The 20,387-nt window shown below is 35.2% G+C and overlaps 1 protein-coding gene across 1 annotated transcript in view; it reads left to right on the top strand.

Annotated features, from left to right (window-relative positions):
- RPA1 (replication protein A1) overlaps positions 1-20,387 on the top strand; it is a 303,612-nt gene that overhangs the window by 10,271 nt on the left and 272,954 nt on the right. Inside the window, exons 2-4 of the mRNA XM_053705235.1 lie at positions 5,116-5,163; positions 5,389-5,467; positions 15,134-15,242. Of these exons, the coding sequence (XP_053561210.1) occupies positions 5,116-5,163; positions 5,389-5,467; positions 15,134-15,242 (236 nt within the window). The remainder of the gene's footprint in view (positions 1-5,115; positions 5,164-5,388; positions 5,468-15,133; positions 15,243-20,387) is intronic.

Below are 20,387 nucleotides of genomic sequence, written 5' to 3'. Positions count from 1 at the left end.
CCTCTCGTATGCTCAAAGATCGAATAAGGGAGCACCTTTTATCTTTATCAGATAAGGAGCCAAAGACACCAGTAGCTAAGCACTTTAGATCACATTGTGATAAACCTCACAAATATTTTTCATTTAAGGCCATAGACCATGTTCCTAAATTAAATACTGGAGGAAATAGACATGATAAATTAAATAAATGTGAAACCTTCTGGATATTCACATTACAAACAGGAGCCCCAATAGGTATAAATGAAAAATCAGATATAAAATTATTCACAGGATAAACAATACCATTCAAAGGTAACTTTTATTATCATAATTTTCTTCACTCTACACAACTTATTTAAAGGTTTTTCACAATAGTTTATTTATATGTTTAGTTTAACTCTGAACAATTATAGTTTGTATTTATTTATAAATTTTTTCAATATGGTTCTTAATTTAGGAACTACACTGTATTGATTTAACAAAAACACTTTTGAGTCGACATTATTTATACAATTTACTTTTATTTTATTATGGAAATACACATTTCACTTCCCCCTTTTTCTAGCACGAATATATATTTTTTATTAAGATACACATAAAAGGAGGTATTAATACAATAGACCACTCTTATATTATAGAACACTTTTATATTATTTTGGTCATTTATCTTTAGCGATACGGCGATATTACTCCTGGCTCCCACTGGTAGGTATTTAGTAAACCAGTCTTCCTTATGATGAAATTGAATAGAGCAAACTAATCTGCTATATATCTTTATCTATAAAGGATTTACTCCAAGCATTTTAGCTACATTAAATCATTTCTGCACTTCACGGATTATGTCCCTTTACAGGTCAGATTAATAAGGATAGTAACCATAGAAGTTAAAGAATATCATGGATACATTCTCAAAATGTTACAGCATATATACCTAGTGTATCTCGTTACAACTAGATAAGTAGGAACATCAAAAGCATTCGCTGTATATTTATTCTACAACATCTGATTTATATGTAACATCATAATCACAATAAGCAGTTTATTTAAATAACCTTATGTTAATAAATGAGATTTCCGTTATGATTTAACATTGAAACGAAAAAATACATTCCAATATAGCATACTATATAACTCTGAAGATGTTGGAACGCATGACAGGTTGTTATTTTTTCATACATATTTTTTCATACATGTTTCATTCTCCCTATAATAATATAAACAATGACCTTAAAGTCATACACTGTATACTTATTTACATTTTTGTAGATCTATAGTCATATTTAATTAATATTGTTGCTTAGCTACTTTGCTTGGTGTATAATATAAAATGGATAGATCTAAACTTTGTTATCTAGATACATTAGTTATACATCTAGGAATTAAGAATATTCGTTGTCAGAATACAACAGTCACCGGGTATAAACAGGAATGCTCTCAGTATTATATGTACATTTTGATGTGTTTTTTTTTTTTTTTTTTTTTTTTTTTTTAATTCATCTACATTGGGATCTTAGTAAATTTTGTTAGCTCAATATCTATTGTTGTATTTTAATGTATATAAGATTAATCATTTATTCTTATGCTGAACACCTGTTGTTATAACTTTGGTCCAGGCTAAACATGCAAATGAACCATTGCAATTGCATGATACACATGACGAATCCAGCTATTATGTTTTTCATTGGTCCGGGTCATGTTGCTTAGTTTTGATTGGACCAGGTATGTATTTAACAGGTGAGCAGTTAACCCTTTACTATCCCTGACAAAGTGCTGTACCGGCACGAAACATGTTGGTTTGTTTGATATAGAGCTATTGGGCTGACATGCTTAAAGGCTGTGATATTGTATCTTTACTCTGTGACTGTTCACAGTACTCTTTTTACGGATATCAATAAAGAAACTTTTAAACTCTTAATCTCGGTCCATTTCCTGCTGGAATTTTTCCACCTGTGTGGAAGTACCTGGATTAGATCATAAATGGAAACAGGTCATCAGTTTGGAATTGACACAGTGATACCCTGTAGGGAAGGGACTTATGTGGCTTACTGTGTACAGGGCACTACTCACTGGCACTGTAATATGTCATATTCCCCACACAGTACAATTAAGCAAAAATTAAATGCAGTCTTGTAAGTTCACAATGCCAATAGCACAGAAGACTTTAGGCAAACCTATTGCATCCCTAGACTACTTACTCATACTCATACACATAACACGCACTAGTTCAAAATATTAAAACTAATTCTCTATAGATAATAAATGCCATTCCAGACCGCTTAATGTTCATTTGCATATTAACTTATAAATATAGAAGCGCTATCAGTATTTAAAATATGTAACAACTGTATTGAATGTAAGACCAGATATGGAGGTATCTATAAAAAAATGCATGCTACGTTACTAATCTCATCTACGTCATGGTCATAGGGTAACCCTTAAAATGTCAGTGTGCTGCAACATTTACTTTAGCAATGCTTTGCAGATTTCTCTGGAAGTCGCCTGAAATGTAGTATTTATAACCTGTTTCTTCTATCAACCCCACTATGAAATATCAGAATACATTAAAAGGGGATGAACAAATTCTTTCATTGCTGCATCAAAAATAGGGTGCATTTTAGGTTCCCTACCTTGAATAAACCAAGCTGTACATTTTGCTACAAGTTTTATTTCTATGCTTTATTTTGATAAAAGAAAATGTTTGTCTTCCTATCGATTGAATGGTTAAAGGGCTCTGCAGAAACATCCGAACAAGGAATACCCGCATTCTATACTAAGTTTAGCTGCAGGAGCCACCTTTATCACTGCATACAAATGCAATGTGCAGCCAATGGATTTAGTGCTGATAATTCACAACTCCCCTTGATAATATTCTTCATATTTTATTTAAAGAAAAAATAACAAGGAAAAAGAGGCTGTGTCAATTGCAAACTGATGACCTGTTTCCATTTATGATCTCCCAACACTTAAAAAGTTGAATCCTAAATGAGTAGACGACTTTTATATTATTGTAGGGAACGTGGCCCGAGTACAATTTGCGCATGCACGAAAAACAGTTAAGAGTAACTAAAAACAATTACAGGGAACACAGGATTTTAATGATGTCATGGATGATGAAAAAGGGCGGAGCTACACAACTGAAATTAGCTGACTTCTAAGTACCGAATAGCAATGGCAACGCCATATGTCTTCTATTTCTAAACAAGGAGATCCCAGAGAAGCTTTTACAATAATTGTACAAGTGGTATGTAAATAATATCAATGAGAAACTTAAAGGGACACAGAACCCAATATTTATTTTGTGATTCAGCATGCAATTTTAAGCAACTTTATAATTTACTCCTATTATCACATTTTCTTCATTCTCTTGGTATCTTTATTTGAAAAGCAAGAATGTAAGTTTAGATGCCGGCCAATTTTTGGTGAACAACCTGGGTTCTTGCTAATTGGTGGATAAATTCACCCACCAATAAACAAGTGCTGTCCAGGGTCTAAACCAAATATTGTCTGGCTCCTTAGTTTAGATGCCTTCTCTTTCAAATAAAGATAGCAAGAGAAGAAAAAATGATAATAGGAGTAAATTAGAAAGTTGCTTAAAGGATTCCAAAACTTAGCATTTTTAAGTTTAAGAATATCATCACAATCGTATCACCAACCCTTATATATCAAAACGTACCTACTTTGACATGAAAACGAGCGTTAGAAGCATAATAAAATTATATTTTTGATCTAGAGAATGTCACCGAAGCCAAACCCCCTGTTTATAGTGCCTTCAATACCAAAAAGAATATCCAATCATACTACGTTTTCGTGCATATAATTATTATCCTGTTTTGTCACCCGCCGCATGCGCAATACGATACGGTTATTCACACATGCACAGATTTTAGCTTTGAGTTTAGTTAATTTAATGCTCGTTATTGTAAGGGTCATTATCGCAGTGCAGTTCGATGTTCTTACCTGGCCTATTCCGCTTTAACATCTGTCTGCACATATCGATTCAGACTGTCTGCTGTTTCAATGGAGCGTGACATATTGGATGACGAGTTTATAAGATTGCGCATTACGCACAAAATCAGTCATTTTGATAACTCAGTTTATCATAAATGATTCGTGCATGAAAAATAATCTGAGAACAGTGGGTTTGGAAATCAATAAATTTTTGGAGCAGCATATCTATATAACCGTAAGAATCTGACACGCAATGCTAATTACAAATATAATTATTATATATGGATAGAGCCATTAAACCAAACTTTTTTTTTTTTTCAAGGTTTAGTGTCCCTTTAAAATTGCATGCTTAAAATTGCATGCACTATCTGAATCACAAAAGAAAAAAATTTGGGTCCAGTGTCCCTTTTAAAATTTACTTCAATTAGCAAAATTGCTTAAAGGGACACTGGACCCAATTTTTTTTCTTTTGTGATTCAGATAGAGCATGCAACTTTCTAATTTACTCCTATTATCAATTTTCTTTGTTATCTTTATTTGAAAAAGAAGGCATCTAAGTTTTTTTTTTTTTTTTGTTCAGAACTATGGAGAACACTTTATTGGTGGATGAATTTATCCACCAATCAGCAAGACCAACCCAGGTTAACCAAAAATGGGCCGGCATCTAAACTTACATTCTTGCATTTCAAATAAAGATACCAAGATAATGAAGAAAATTTGATAATAGGAGTAAATTAGAAAGTTGCTTAAAATGTCATGCTCTATCTAAATCACGAAAGAAAAAAATTGGGTTCAGTGTCCCTTTTAAAGCTTGTGAAAATTAACTTTTTTTTTTTAATTTTTTTTTTTTATCGCATATGTCGGTTAAATGGTGTCATGAAATATACCAAAATGGGCCCAGATCAATACTTTGGGTTGGCTACAAAAAAAATGCGAAAACAAGGCTCTATTTCTGTTTAAATGGAGTGAAGGCAAACATGCTAAAAATTCACTGCTCTTTTGGGGAAGTTTGTCTGAAATGCCCTGTCCTTAAGGGGTTAAAAATTGTATGCTTTGTCTGAATAACTAGAAAATGTTAGGGTTTCATATCCCTTTAAGTAAATATATTTGTTCTCTATAAGGACAACTTATACTTCACCACCCTCTTATTTTTAAGACTTTCTAAAAATGGTTCACTTTATCTTTCAGAATATTTTGCAAGGTGATACTTCTTCAAAGCCAACTCTGCAAGTTATTGTAAGTATTTTGTTAACACAACTCAGGGTATAGTATCTTAATATTTAAATGATGATAGGGTACCTTCCAAAATAATGATTGTTTCATGAAAAACTAATCATAATCCATGTTTGCATGACCTATAATACAGCCATCTTGTGTTTGATTTACTGTTTATATGTTGTGTTCATGAATGTGAAACACTGATATGATTATCTGAAAACTCCTGATTTTCTTGCTTTCCAGAATATTCGGCCAATAAACACTGCAAATGGTCCTCCTCGTTATCGTCTGCTAATGAGTGATGGTTTAAACACACTTTCCTGTAAGTATTACTTGATCACATGTTGCAGAAATAATAATTCAACTTAAAAGGACACAAACCCAATTTTTTTTTCTTTCACGGTTCAGATAGAGCATGCACTTTTAAACAACTTTCTAATTTCCTCCTATTTATAAATTCTTCTTCATTTCCTTGGTATCTTTATTTGAAAAAGTAAGCGTAGGTGCCAGTTCATTTTTGGTTCAGCACCTGGGTTAGATGCCTTTTTTTTTCTTTCTTTCAAATAAAGAAAGCTAAAGAACGAAGAAAAATTGATAATAGTAGTAAATTAGAAAGTTGCTTAAAATTGCATGCTCTATCTGAATCACAAAAGAAAAAATTTGGGTTCAGTGTCCCTTTAACTATATTTCTTGACTCCCTCCATTCTTCAATCTTTTTACTCTCCCTTCTCTCTCATATGTTTTCACTCTTTATTTCTCCATTCTATCTTAACTCTACCTTCTCCTCCACTTTCACTTTTCCTCTGCAATCACTCTTTGCCCCGTTTACCCTCTCAGAAGTAACAGTCTAAGCATTAATGGGGTCCCTACTGCTCTAGAGGAATAACATATCCTTCTACTTTCATGACTATATAATATCACTTTAGAAAATAGTTATAGCACATAGCCTAAAACGTGTGTTTGTCAGTGCTGCAATAGAAATGTACATTCTGAAAATAGAATGTACCAACGTTGGGCTAGTTTCCATTGAGGTTGGGTAAGGTTTGGAAAAAGATGGTAACCTAAAAATTCTCCATAGACTTTAATGGAGAGAAATGCTTTTACCACCAGTTTCCAAACTTTACCACCTCAAAGAAAATGAACCCTTTGTTATTTACAAAATGCCACCAGACTTCAGACTCAACATTCATTAACTTTCACCCAAAATATGGATCTAGGCCCATTCTGGTATATTTAATGCCACTATTTAGCCGCCAAATAAGATTATATCAACAAAAATTGTTACCTTTTTTTGTAAACTTTAGGTTCTTACTGAAATTCACACAACTACTGCAGTTATAAGACAATGGTTGTAAAATAGCAGATATTCATGGCTAGATTATTTGCTCTAGTGTAGGAATTACCTGACACCGTATATATATATATATATATATATATATATATATATATATATATATATATATATATATATATATATATATATATATATATATATATATATATATATGTGTATGTATATCTATCTATCTATCTATATATCTATCTATATATCTATATATATATATATATATATATGTATGTATATCTATCTATCTGTATATCTATCTATATATCTATATATATATATGTATGTATATCTATCTATATATATATATATCTATATATAATATATATATATAATCTATATCTATATCCCTTTCCCTCCTATAGTGTAGGGCAGTGTTTCTCAACCTCTGTCCTCAACTACCCCAACAGGCTAGGTTTACATTATAGCTGCACCAGTGCACAGGTGAAGTAATCGGCAACACCATGGTTACTTAACCTGCTCTCACTCGGCTAATTATTTCACCTGTTTACTGGTTCAGAAACAATGGTGTAGGGTCACTCCTCCAGCTGATATTGTTCCGTAGGGTAGGACCCTGCCCATCCCTCCTTCCGCTGGGCCACCTGCCTCTTTCCACTCTCACAGCTCCCACTCAGCACCAATGGAGGATTGTTAGAGAGCGACAGTGTCATTCTCTGTAACGATGGGCTACCTGGCTTCATATGACCCCTAGCTGCAGTCTCACTAAGCTGACAGCGGGGACTGGAATATGTGCCTCTGTGTTGGACATAGGTACTACATCATCACAGTACACTGGGCAATGTACTGTGTGACATAGTACTTACAGTTGTGTTCATAAGTTTACATACCCTGGCAGAATTTATGATTTCTTGGCCATTTTTCAGAGAATATGAATAATAACCCAAAAACTTTTCTTTCACTTATGGTTAGTGATCCGTTTTCTTGTAAGTGTGTGTGTGTATAAAAGGTCAATGAGTTTCTGGACTCCTGACAGACCCTTGCATCTTTCATCCAGTGCTGCACTGACGTTTCTGGATTCGGAGTCATGGGGAAAGAAAAATAATTGTCAAAGGATCTGTGGGAAAAAGGTAGTTGAACTGTATAAAACAGGAAAGGGATATAAAAAGATATCGATGGATTTGAGAATGCAAATCAGCAGTGTTCAAACTCTAATCAAGAATTGGAAAATGAGACGTTCTGTTTGATAACATACTGCATTCATCTTGCCATCAATTCTGACCACATTTCCTGTGCCTTTGTAGCTCACACATCCCCAAAACATCAGCGATCCACCTCTGTGTTTCACAGTAGGAATGGTGTACCTTTCATCATAGGCCTTGTTGACTCCTCTCCAAATGTAGCGTATTTGGTTGTGGCCAAAAAGCTCAATTTTGGTCTCATCCCTCCAAATGACTTTGTGCCAGAAGGTTTGAGGCTTGTCTCTGTGCTGTTTGGCGTATTGTAAGTGGCATACTTTGTGGCATTTGCGTAGTAATGGCTTTCTTCTGGCCACTCGACCATGCAGCCCATCTTTCTTCAAGTGCCTCCTTTATTGTGCATCTTGAAACAGCCACACCACGTCCTGTATTTCACCTGAAGTTATTTGTGGGTTTGTCTTTGCATCCCGAACACAGCTGATTTGCATTCTCAAATCCATCGATATCTTTTTATATCCCTTTCCTGTTTTATACAGTTCAACTACCTTTTCCCGCAAATCCTTTGACAATTCTTTTGCTTTTCCCATGACTCAGAATCCAGAATCATCAGTGCAGCACTGGATGAAAGATGCAAGGGTCTGTCAGGAGTCTAGAAACTCATTGACCTTATATATATATATATATATATATATATATATATATATATATATATATATATATATATATATATATATATATATATATATATATATATATATATATATATATATATATATATATATATACACTAATTACAAGCAAACAGATCACAGGTGAGGATAGTTACCTTTTTAATAGCCATTCAAACCCTTTTGTGTCAACTTGTGTGCATGTATCAAGCCACAATCACCAGGGTATGTAATCTTTTCAGGGTCATTTGAGTAGTTTCTGTTGATTTGATAAATGGCTTCAGCCAAACACTAACCATGAGTGAAAGAAAAGTTTTTGTGTTATCATTCATATTCTCTGAAAAATGGCCAAGAAATCATAAATTCTGCCAGGGTATGTAAACTTATGAGCACAACTGTATGTCCAATTAGCGCAAGCAGTTAAGTCCACAACCAAAAAACGTAGGATGTTCCATGCCAACCTAACAGCGTTAAAGCCCAGTGCTTTGAGCTCAGCATCTAGGAATTAAAATAGGTTAAAGGGACATAATACTCATATGCTAAATCACTTGAAACTGATGCAGTATTACTGTAAAAAGCTGACAGGAAAATATCACCTGAGCACCCCTATGTAAAAAAGGAAGATATTTTACCTCACAATCTCCTCAGCTCAGCAGAGTAAGTTCTGTGTAAAAAGTTATACTTCACCTGCTCCCAGCTGCAGGTAAAAAAAAAATAAAAAAAAATGAAGAAATGAATAGCAGCCTTTCGGCATCAGCAGTGCTGAGGTCATGAACTCTTACTGTGATCTCATGAGATTTAACTTAACTCTCATGAGATTTCATAGTAAGATTCCTTTACCTGATTGGTGAAATAATATGATAATTCACAAGGCTCATCCTTTCAGCTGTCCCAGGACAGACACACTAAAATGCTGCTTAGAAATCCTTTACAATGGGAGGTGGCTACTGAGGAACTTTTGAGGTAAAATATCTTTGTTTTTTACATAGAGATGTTCAGGAGATATTTTCTAGTCAGCTTTTTACAGCTATACTGCATCACTTTCAAGTATTTAAACATTTTGGTATTATGGCCCTTTAAGCTTGCAGGTAAAATCAAACCCCCTTTTTTATCACTTTGTGTACACGCATGCTTCCTTATGTCTATAAACCAAAGCCCAGTACTTAAAGAGAACAATTCAAAACTAACATTTTATTACTTATCCCTTCTACACCATAATGTGAGTGTAATTTCTTCTGCTGGCTGTGTTTACATAGATTGTCAATAGCCTATACTTAAAGGGACAGTCTACTCCAATTGTTTTGTTTAAAACGATAGGTAATCCCTTTATTACCCATTCCCTAGTTTTGCATAACCAACACTGTTATATTAATATACTTTTTAACTCTGGTTACCTTCTATCTAAGCCTTTGCATACTGCCCTTTATCTGTTCTTTTGACAGGCTTTCATTTTCGCCAATCAGTTCTGACTCATAACTCCACGAGAGTGAGCACAATGTTATCTATATGACACACATGAACTAGCAGAGTCTAACTGTGAAAAACTGTCAAAATGCACTAAGATAAGAGGTGGCTTTAAAGGGCTTAGACATTAGCATATGAGCCTATCTACGTTTGGCTTTCAACAAAGAAAGCACATTTTGATAATAAATGAAAATTGAAAAGTTGTTTTAAAATGGCATGCCCTATGTGAATCATCAGTTTAATTTTGACTTGACTGTCCCTTTTTTAAGTATAGAAACCTTTAGGTACTTTAGGTATACCACTAAATCAGCTATTTCAAATGCTGAAATAAGGTAAAGGATATACTTGTAAACAATTTAGTATACTCCAGCAGGTAAAATGGATCATTAGAAACAAATTAAAGGGACATTAAACACTTTGATAATATAAAATGATAAATTGTATATATAAAACAACTCTGCAATATACTTTCATTATTTATTTTGTCCTCTTTGCCTGTAATTCCATTCTGAAATTGTGAGCTTTTCAATTCCTGTTAGAAATGGAAGTGCAGAACACTGTTAAATCCAGCACAACCATTGGCTGCACACTCTAGTGATTAGGGCTGCAACAACTAATCGGTAAGATTGATCATAAAAATAGTTGTCAAAGAATCTCATTATCAATTAGGTGGTCATCGATTAGTTGGTTAATTGCACAGCACCAGTTGCTTCAATCCAATGAAATCCTGCACATGGTATTGTACAAACATTTTTATTTTTTTCCTATCCGATTAATCGGATGATTAATATCCGATTAATCGGATGGAAAAAAGATAAAACAAAAATAAATAAATTCAATTTTTTTTTTGCACAATCTTAGTTGCAGTAGATCATCGGATTAAAGCAGCTGGTACTGTGCAATTGACCAACTAATCGCTGACCACCTAATTGATAATGATATTTGTTGACAACTATTTTTATGATCAAACTTACCGATTAGTTGTTGCAGCCCTACTAGTGACCTATTTATAACGGTCCCTAGTTGGCCACAGCAGAGAAGGTAACACAAGTTGCAACATGGCAGCTCCCAGTGTTTTATAGACACTAAAACTTTACACTTATTTTGTCACTTTTTAAACAACTAATGAAACTTTAAAAAATACATCTACATGTTAGTCATGGACTAATCTTTTCTTTTAATGCATCATTCTATCTAGCATGTATTTAGTGTTTAATGTCCCTTTAAAGGGGAGAAAATAATTTGGTAAACTGTCTCTTTAAGGAAAGATGTGAGGAGGATAAACAAGACAATAGACACTGATAAAAGTGGGATCAGAGAAGCAAACCTATTGGTACCATAGTTGAAAAATGTGCTAGAACAGTGAGAAAATGCATCTTTATTATCCGGTAGAGTACATGTAAAATTAATTTGAAAATTTAAGCACCTGTAGTTCGGCATGCTAATAGCCATTTGGAATGCCCATCTATTGCTTTATATGATCTTTGTAATGCCCATTGCTAAATATGTTTTTAACCTTATTTGGGCCATTTGACCCCCCCCCCCCACAGTGCATTCTTGCTCCATATTCGGTTTGAAATTTGGGAGTTGCACAGATTAGTCATGCTGAACAAGCATGTAACTTTAAGGCAAAGGTGCAAAAATAAAGTCTTTAATATTAACAAATTGTCATAATTTTAGGACTATCTCAGTTATAAAAGAAGCAGAACCTGTATTGGTGTAAACACTTTTTGGAAAAATATTTTTAGTTTGTGGCTCTTCTTTAGGTCTTGCCACAGTTTTCAGACTTTTCATGGTGCATTACGGCACAATATTTAGATGATATCCTAGTCCAGGCGACTTTGTTATAACAAACAGGTTCGCTCTCGGACATGGGTTATCCTTCCTGCGTTCTCACGAGTGGAAGGTAATTCGAAGGGTTCCTGAATCCTAAATTTAAGGTAATCTGGGATCTATGCTACATTCCCTATCAATGAGGCCTTTTTCTGATAAAAGTCAGGCAGTCAAGGATTATTGATAATTGTCTTGTTCTTCTGCTCTTTCTTCAGACACTCAGTGCTTGGAGGTATTCGGGCTGATGGCGGCAATGGACATCATCCTGTTTGTTGGTTTCATCTCAGACTATCTGAAGTCATGTTCAGGCAATGGAGCGGAGATTATACAGATTTGTCTCTGTGAATTCAGGAGATAAAGGATTCCCAGGGAACCTGCTCTCGCAGTCCTTCTTGGATGGTTGTGACCACAATTACCAGCCTTGTAGGGTGAGGGGTAGTCTAAAGTTCCCTAAAGGTTCAGAGAGTTTGGACTCAGTCAGTCTGTTCTTTCTATAATCATTCTCGAACTGAGAGCAATCTTCAATGCTCTTCTGGTCTGCCCTCAGTTAGCCTCGGTCCAGTTTATTAGGTTCCAGTCGGACTTCATCCCTTCAGTGGCTTACATTGATCATCAGGGAGGAACGAAGAGTTCCTTAGCGATAACTGAGGTAACCAGAATAATCCAGTAGGTGGAGGCCTACTCTTGTCCCAGGGGTGGACGTCTGGGATGCAGATTTTCTGAGCAGGCACTTCTTTCTCTTTTCATCCGGGGGAGTGGGAACTCCATCCGGAAGTGTTCTCCAATCTGATTCTCCAATGGGGTCAGCCGGAATTGGATCTCATGACTTCTCGTCAGAATGCCTAGCTACTGAGATATGGGTCGAGGTCCAGGGACCCCCAGACGGAACTCATAGATGCTCTGACGGTTCCTTGGACCTTCAGTCCAACATACCTATTGGCCCCGTTTGTTCTTCCAAGGGTAATTGCTCGAATCAAGCTGGAGAGTGTTTCGGTGGTCCTCATAGCTTCGGCTGGGCCTCGCAGGATTTGATATGCGGATCTGGTGGAGATGATGTTCTGATTCAGGGGTCCTCCCTTCACCCAAATCTAGTTTCTCTGAAGCTGACTGCTTGGAGATTGAACGCTTAATTTTGTCTAAGCAGGGATTTTCTATTTTGGTCATAGAGACCATGATTCAGGCTCGTAAGCCTGTAACTAGAAGGATTTTCCATAAGATTTGGTATAAATATTTCTATTGGTGCGACCCTAAGGGGTCAAAATTTGGCCTTATCTATTTTGTTACTCAAATATCTGGCGGATGTCCCAGTAGTACACTCTTTTTGTCAGACCTTGATCAGGATCAGGCCTGTGTTCAAACCAGTTACTCCTTCATGGAGTCTTAATTTAGTTTCTCAAAGTTCTTCAAAGGGATCTCTTTGAGTCTAGGCTTTCCTTAGATATTTAGTTGTTATCTTTGAAAGTTTTTATTTCTCCTGCTCGCGGAGTGTCAGAGCTCTAGACATTGCAGGTTGAGTCTCCTTACCTTATTTTTCACTGTGATAAGGTTAGTTTTTCCTAAGGTTATTTCTGATCGGAACATTAACCAGGAGATTGTTGTTCCTTACTTGTGTCCTAATCCTCCTTCTTTGAAGGAAGGACTTCTGCTCAATTTGGACGTGGCCCGTGCTCTAAAGTTTTACCTGCAGGCGACTAAAGACTTTTGTCAGTCTTCTTCTTTGCTTGTGGTTTTCTCATAAAAACGTAAGGGGCAGAAAGCTTTGGTTACTTCTTTCTTTTTGACTGAGGAGTAGCATACAGCCTCCAGAGAGTTACGGCTCGTTCCATGAGGGCGGTTGCTTCCTCATGGGCATTCAAAAATGAAACTTCTGTGGAACAGATTTGCAAGGCAGCAACTTGGTCCTCTTTTCACACTTTTGTCTTGGCTGAGGCCGTTTTTTGGGGGAAAGGGTTCTTCAAGCAGTGGTGCCTTCCATTTAGGTTCCCTGTCTTGTCCCTCCCGTATCATCTGTGTACTCTAGCTTGGGTATTGAATCCCATTAGTAATTAAGATGATCCGTGGACTCATCGTGTCTTAAAAAAGAAAATTTATGCTTAGCTTATAAATGTATTTATTTTCTGACACAATGAGTCCACGGCCCGCCCTGTTCTTTTAGACAGGTTGTGGGTTATTGTAAACTTCAGACACCTCTGCACCTTGGCTTTTCCTTTCTTTTCCTAACTTCGGTCGAATGACTGGAGTGGGAGGGAAGGGAGGAGCTATTTAACAGCTCTGCTGTGGTGCTCTTTGTCAAAAAAGAAATTTATCAGGTAAGCATAAATTTTCTTTTTTTGTTTTGTGGACTAGATTTGGGATTCTTGCACTGATTTTACAAACTGTTTAGGGTAAATTTCAACACTTTAAACTACAAGCTCCGTCTCCAGAACAAATCCTATAAGTCATGGAGCAAAGTGTTAGGCTGCTAAATATGAAATCAATTTATCAATTTTTGTTTTAACAACATTAATACATTATTTTTTAAATGTATTTGTGTTGGTACACCATACGTCCTAGAGAATTTTTCAGGCTAAATTAAAACTACCTACTGAAATACAAGATGGCTTAGCTTGGGCAAAACTGAGTTAAGATCATCTTTTAAAAGTGCATTAAAATATTTTAACAGAAAACCCTTCTCAAACATGTTTTTGTATGTTATAAGATACCAACATAATTATTAAGTACAAAGATTCTTGTATGCATTGCTAGATGGCAGCATGACTTAAATAAGAGATTCTGCAAGTTCTAGTAATGGCATTCCCCTGACCAATACAATGGTTATTGTTCTGCATGATGCAAAATTTGATACTAGAACTGTGTATACCTATATAATTTAGCATTTATTTTTAAATGTAGAATGTCTTTAAAAAGCAGAGTATGCTGTATTTGTCTGATGCTATTACTGTATATTTTATTTGTGCACAATGTTTATTAAATAACATTTTTGTAACTAGATTAGAAACATCTTGTGGTCTATTATGACCTACCATGGACAATAGAGAAATATTTAGAGCCTTGTGGCTTTTGTAAGACTATCTCCACATTTCAAGACATAAGTTTTTAACCATAGCATGTTCCTGTTTGTATACAGGATTTATAATTGGCACTCATAGCTATCATGTCATTTTCTATATGGTGGGTTAGTTTGTTCATCCAACTGGAGTTGTGATGTACCAGATAATTTTTTAATTAGTGAAAAACGCATCTTACAAGTTGAGCACATGCTATCACTACCATCTAAGAGGGAAAAGAGAAATTACACAACTATCTTGTGATCTGCTAGTAGAGCCTGATATACCTTTTGGGTACACCTGTACTGTTGCAAAATGTTTAAATTGCATGGTTTTTAAGTTGGTGAATGCTTCAACTGTAACTGTACTTATCAGTTTGTCAGATGACTTGTATTTTACATATCTTTATCTTTTTCTACTAAATCCATTATCTTTATCATTTAATCTGCAAACATTTTTTCCATTTTCTTACAGCTTTTATGTTGGCTACACAGCTGAATTCTCTTGTGGATGATAATCTCCTTGCAACCAACTGCATCTGTCAGGTCTCACGATACATTGTAAACAACCTGAAAGATGGAAGGTATTTTTTTTTTTCCTTCCAAGTCATCACATAATTATTGCTATGCTGAGAAGGCTTATCCATTCCTACATTTCAGCTATTTACAGTTGTACAGGTTCACACACATGAGTATTGTTCTCCAAAGTACAGTATTTGTTGATGCATATTGATTTTGCTGGTTATTAATATTCTATGCCTTGCTTGTCTCATGCGGTGCATGTCAACTGTGTATACAATTCTAGTTTAAAATAAAAACAGACCATCTATTTTGGCGTTTATAGTAACATACCAATGTTGAGGTTAAAATATCTGTATTCACTTTTTCCAGCAATTTACGTAAACTGAACACCCCACTAGGCACCATTGGCATTTTATTCAGTTTGTTCCAAATACATAGTAAGAAGTAAATCTCAACTATTTCTCTGCTGCCTGCTCCTAGCCTTGTCAGATTGACCACTAGCAAAGGGTGTTGTATTGCATTTATTTTTTAACACTGATCTGCTGTTTTAACTATTTATGGAGGCTGTGGGAGTGTTTCCACATTAGCCAATGAGTTTTACTCCTGCTGTATACGCTGGGCAGTTGTGTCCTGCAGCAACCCTTTAATGTAGGTCTGAAAAGTTGTTTGAACTTGCAACCTTGACTTAGAATATTGGTTGCGTCTAGAGATGCTAGCTCAGGGTTTGAAGGATCCGGGTAGCAGCTCCTGTTTCTGATTCTTACATATTTGTACACTAAGTATGTTTACACCATTATGTGTATTCACTTCTAAGGAACTCGCGTTCAGCAATATTATCTAGTGCTCTTGCAAATGTAAAACATTTAAGTGTGAGGTAGTGGGTGATGGTAGTGCGCTTAGTGTAGGGTATCAAACACCTTAACTTAATAACAGATCCTTCAGACTGTTATAATGAAAAGTTAGACAAGTGCGAGAGAGGAAGTAAGGGCGCTAAAAAAGCTAAAAATACCACTTAAAAGCTGACAGATAATTGTATAATAACCAGGGACTTAGAATATATGTATATTTAATATACCTTAAAAAATGACATACATATAAACTTTAAAAAGGGACGTCTCCCTAAAATTGACAATACATTTGCATAATAAAACAACAATCCAACATGAAAATATCAAATATTTTAGATTAGAGACCAGAATTCAATAAAGCGGTGGATACTATGTTTTAGGTTAGTGTTCATTCCTTAGGACATTGCCGTTTGCATGATACAGTGTCTATATCTAGTATCAGATGTCAGATATACAGTTTTCTTGATAGCTGGTCTTTGTTATATTTGCAGGTTAAAAAGTCTGTACTTTATCTGTGGTTTTGCAGATTAAAAACATCTATCCCTTATCTCAAATACTTGGCAACAACTTTACCAGTAGCCGGTCTCTGTCAGGCGAGCTTCGTGTGTGTTCCTCGAGAACTCGGCGTCTGACGTCACAGTTTCCGGCTCGGGGGCTCTCCTCTATCCAGCCAACCAGAACCTCCGTGGGTCCCTGTCTGTTATTTCGCTGCTGTCCGGTCCGTAGTAGTCAGGTTATAGTTGGAGATTGCTCTTAGTGCTGTACACGCAACCTCTATTAAGCTATCCGCCAGGGGATAAAAAGTGAAATAACAACCCGGGTTGATAATTTTCCTCTGTATGATGGTGGTTAATTCCTAGGGTATAGTATGTGGTACTAGTGTTTCTACGCGTTTCACTCCTTTCAGAGCTTTATCAAGAATGACTAGCCCACATTATCCTCCTCCTTTTCAAGAGATCTCTGTATTTTCATTGGTCAATACTTCATTGGAATTAAAGGTGGTATTTTTCTGACATTTCATTCATTATTCCTTCTTCTATCCTTGGTGGAAGATTCACTGTATCCATTTTGTTCTTTCCTCAAGGGAAACTTCACTTTCCTTATTGTCCATTCTTGGTGATAACAGCCTACATTTAACAGTATCCTTCAACCGCTTTATTAGATGATCTCTGGTGATATATATCTTGACGGTTCATAATACAAATATATATTTTATAAAATACATAAACCCATAAATATGTTTTACAGAATACCAGCATGGATGTTAAACCTATATTATTTGCATATCTATTAAGAAAATGTAACTTTTAATCTAAAATAAAAGGGGATACATCTAATTCAGAATTTAAGCCTCTAGGGTTCAAAGTATCGTATCTGAATATTAGTTCAGCCTCCTTAATTAGCAGCTTTTTTTCAATGTTTCCCCCTCTCCAATGTTTTTTTATGGTTTTAATTCCCCAATGTTAAGTCCTTTGTTCTCCCTTTGTGAACTGTTTTTAAAATGTTTATATAAATGAGTATCTTCCAACCCTTTCTCTATGCTCCTTAGGTGTTCCCTAATTCTATCCCTTATTGCTCTTTTGGTTTCTCCGATATAGAACAAATTACACGTGCATTTTAAAACGTATATTGCACAGGTATGTGTACACCTAATTAGTTCCTTTATTTGGAAAATATCTTGAGAATTATTGAACTTAATTTCTTTGATTTTTTTTTTTTACTGTGACCACAGGCCTTACAGGAGTAGCATGGGAAAAAAACCATTGGTTTTGTACCAAATAGATTTTTTTTGTATTGTCAACCTTTTACTACTTTTCCGTCTTTTAAGCTCACTTGGTGCTAAAATTGATTTTAAGTTTGTAGCTTTTTTAAAAATGAAGGTAGGGTTGCTTGGAATTTTATCTCCTAGGATACGGTCCTCTTTTAAGATGTGCCAGTGCCTTTTTACAATTCTCTTTATCAGATTGTAATCTACATTATACTCTGTAATAAAAGGTACTTTGATCTGTTCATCATCAGTATCTTTAGTTTTCACTTTGTATGTTAACAGATTCTCCCTCTCAGTATTTGTGGCCCTTTGTATGGCTTTTCTTGTGTGTTCTTTATTATAGCCTCTAGAGTTAAATCTCTCTTCTAGAATCTCAACCTGTTCAAAATCCATTAATCTTGAGCAGTTTTTCCTAATTCTTAGACACTGTCCAACAGGGATATTCTCTTTCCAAGTATTCAAATGGCAGCTCTCAGCATGGATATCCCAATTTTTTATTTCCTCCCGAAAATCCACAAATGCTTAAACAACCCACCAGGGAGGCCCATAATTTCAGGGATTGACTCCCTATCAGCTAATTTGTCTAAGTATGTAGATGGTTACCTCCAGAAATATGTCCAAAAATTGGATTCATATCTTAGAGATTCCACACAAGTTTTAAATATACTAAACTCTCTGAAATGGGAGGATGATATGTTTCTTGTGACGTGATGTCACTATATACCGTTATTAACCACACTAAAGGTATTAAAGCAGTAGACACTTTTTTAACATCAGATAGAGATATGACGGAAATACAAAAAAACTTTATATTAAAAATTATAAAATTTATTCTAGAAAATAATTATTTTTCTTTTAATGACACTTTCTATATACAAGCAGAGGGTACAGCTATGGGTACAAGGTTTGCACCTAGCTACGCCAATTTATTCATGGGAGCCTGGGAGACTCATTTTTTCGGCGGAGGTGGCTGTGGTGCAAACCTTGCACTCTACAAAAGGTATATAGATGACCTTCTGCTTGTATGGAAAGGACCGGAATCTGGATTTCTAGCCCTTCTTGAAGAAATGAATAACAATACCTACGGTTTAACTTTCACTCATAATTACAGTAAAACTGCTATAACATTTTTGGACTTGGAGATAATGACCATTAACAATACCATAGAAACAAAAACACACTTCAAAAAGGTAGACTGTAACACATATATCCATGCTGAGAGCTGCCATTTGAATACTTGGAAAGAGAATATCCCTGTTGGACAGTGTCTAAGAATTAGGAAAAACTGCTCAAGACTAATGGATTTTGAACAGGTTGAGATTCTAGAAGAGAGATTTAACTCTAGAGGCTATAATAAAGAACACACAAGAAAAGCCATACAAAGGGCCACAAATACTGAGAGGGAGAATCTGTTAACATACAAAGTGAAAACTAAAGATACTGATGATGAACAGATCAGAGTACCTTTTATTACAGAGTATAATGTAGATTACAATCTGATAAAGAGAATTGTAAAAAGGCACTGGCACATCTTAAAAGAGGACCGTATCCTAGGAGATAAAATTCCAAGCAACCCTACCTTCATTTTTAAAAAAGCTACAAACTTAAAATCAATTTTAGCACCAAGTGAGCTTAAAAGACAGAAAAGTAGTAAAAGGTTGACAATACAAAAAAAATCTATTTGGTACAAAACCAATGGGTTTTTTCCCATGCTACTCCTGTAAGGCCTGTGGTCACAGTAAAAAAAAAATCAAAGAAATTAAGTTCAATAATTCTCAAGATATTTTCCAAATAAAGGAACTAATTAGGTGTACACATACCTGTGCAATATAAGTTTTAAAATGCACGTGTAATTTGTTCTATATCGGAGAAACCAAAAGAGCAATAAGGGATATAATTTGGGAACACCTAAGGAGCATAGAGAAAGGAATGGAAGATACTCATTTATATAAACATTTTAAAACAGTTCACAAAGGGAGAACAAAGGACTTAACATATTGGGGAATTAAAACCATAAAAAAACATTGGAGAGGGGGAAACATTGAAAAAAAGCTGCTAATTAAGGAGGCTGAACTAATCAGATACGATACTTTGAACCCTAGAGGCTTAAATTCTGAATTAGATGTATCCCCTTTTATTTTAGATTAAAAGTTGCATTTTCTTAATAGATATGCAAATATAGGTTTAACATCCATGCTGGTATTCTGTAAAACATATATTTATGGGTTTATGTATTTTATAAAATATATATTTCTATTATGAACCGTCAAGATATATATCACCAGAGATCATCTAATAAAGTGGTTGAAGGATACTGTTAAATGTAGGCTGTTATCACCAAGAATGGACAATAAGGAAAGTGAAGTTTCCCTTGAGGAAAGAACAAAATGGATACAGTGAATCTTCCACCAAGGATAGAAGAAGGAATAATGAATGAAATGTCAGAAAAATACCACCTTTAATTCCAATGAAGTATTGACCAATGAAAATACAGAGATCTCTTGAAAAGGAGGAGGATAATGTGGGCTAGTCATTCTTGATAAAGCTCTGAAAGGAGTGAAACGCGTAGAAACACTAGTACCACATACTAT

The sequence above is a fragment of the Bombina bombina genome, chromosome 3 (assembly GCF_027579735.1).
Source record: "Bombina bombina isolate aBomBom1 chromosome 3, aBomBom1.pri, whole genome shotgun sequence".
NCBI lineage: Eukaryota > Metazoa > Chordata > Amphibia > Anura > Bombinatoridae > Bombina > Bombina bombina.
The sequence above is the reverse complement of the archived record's forward strand: the minus strand, read 5'-3'. Positions and strand labels throughout refer to the sequence as shown.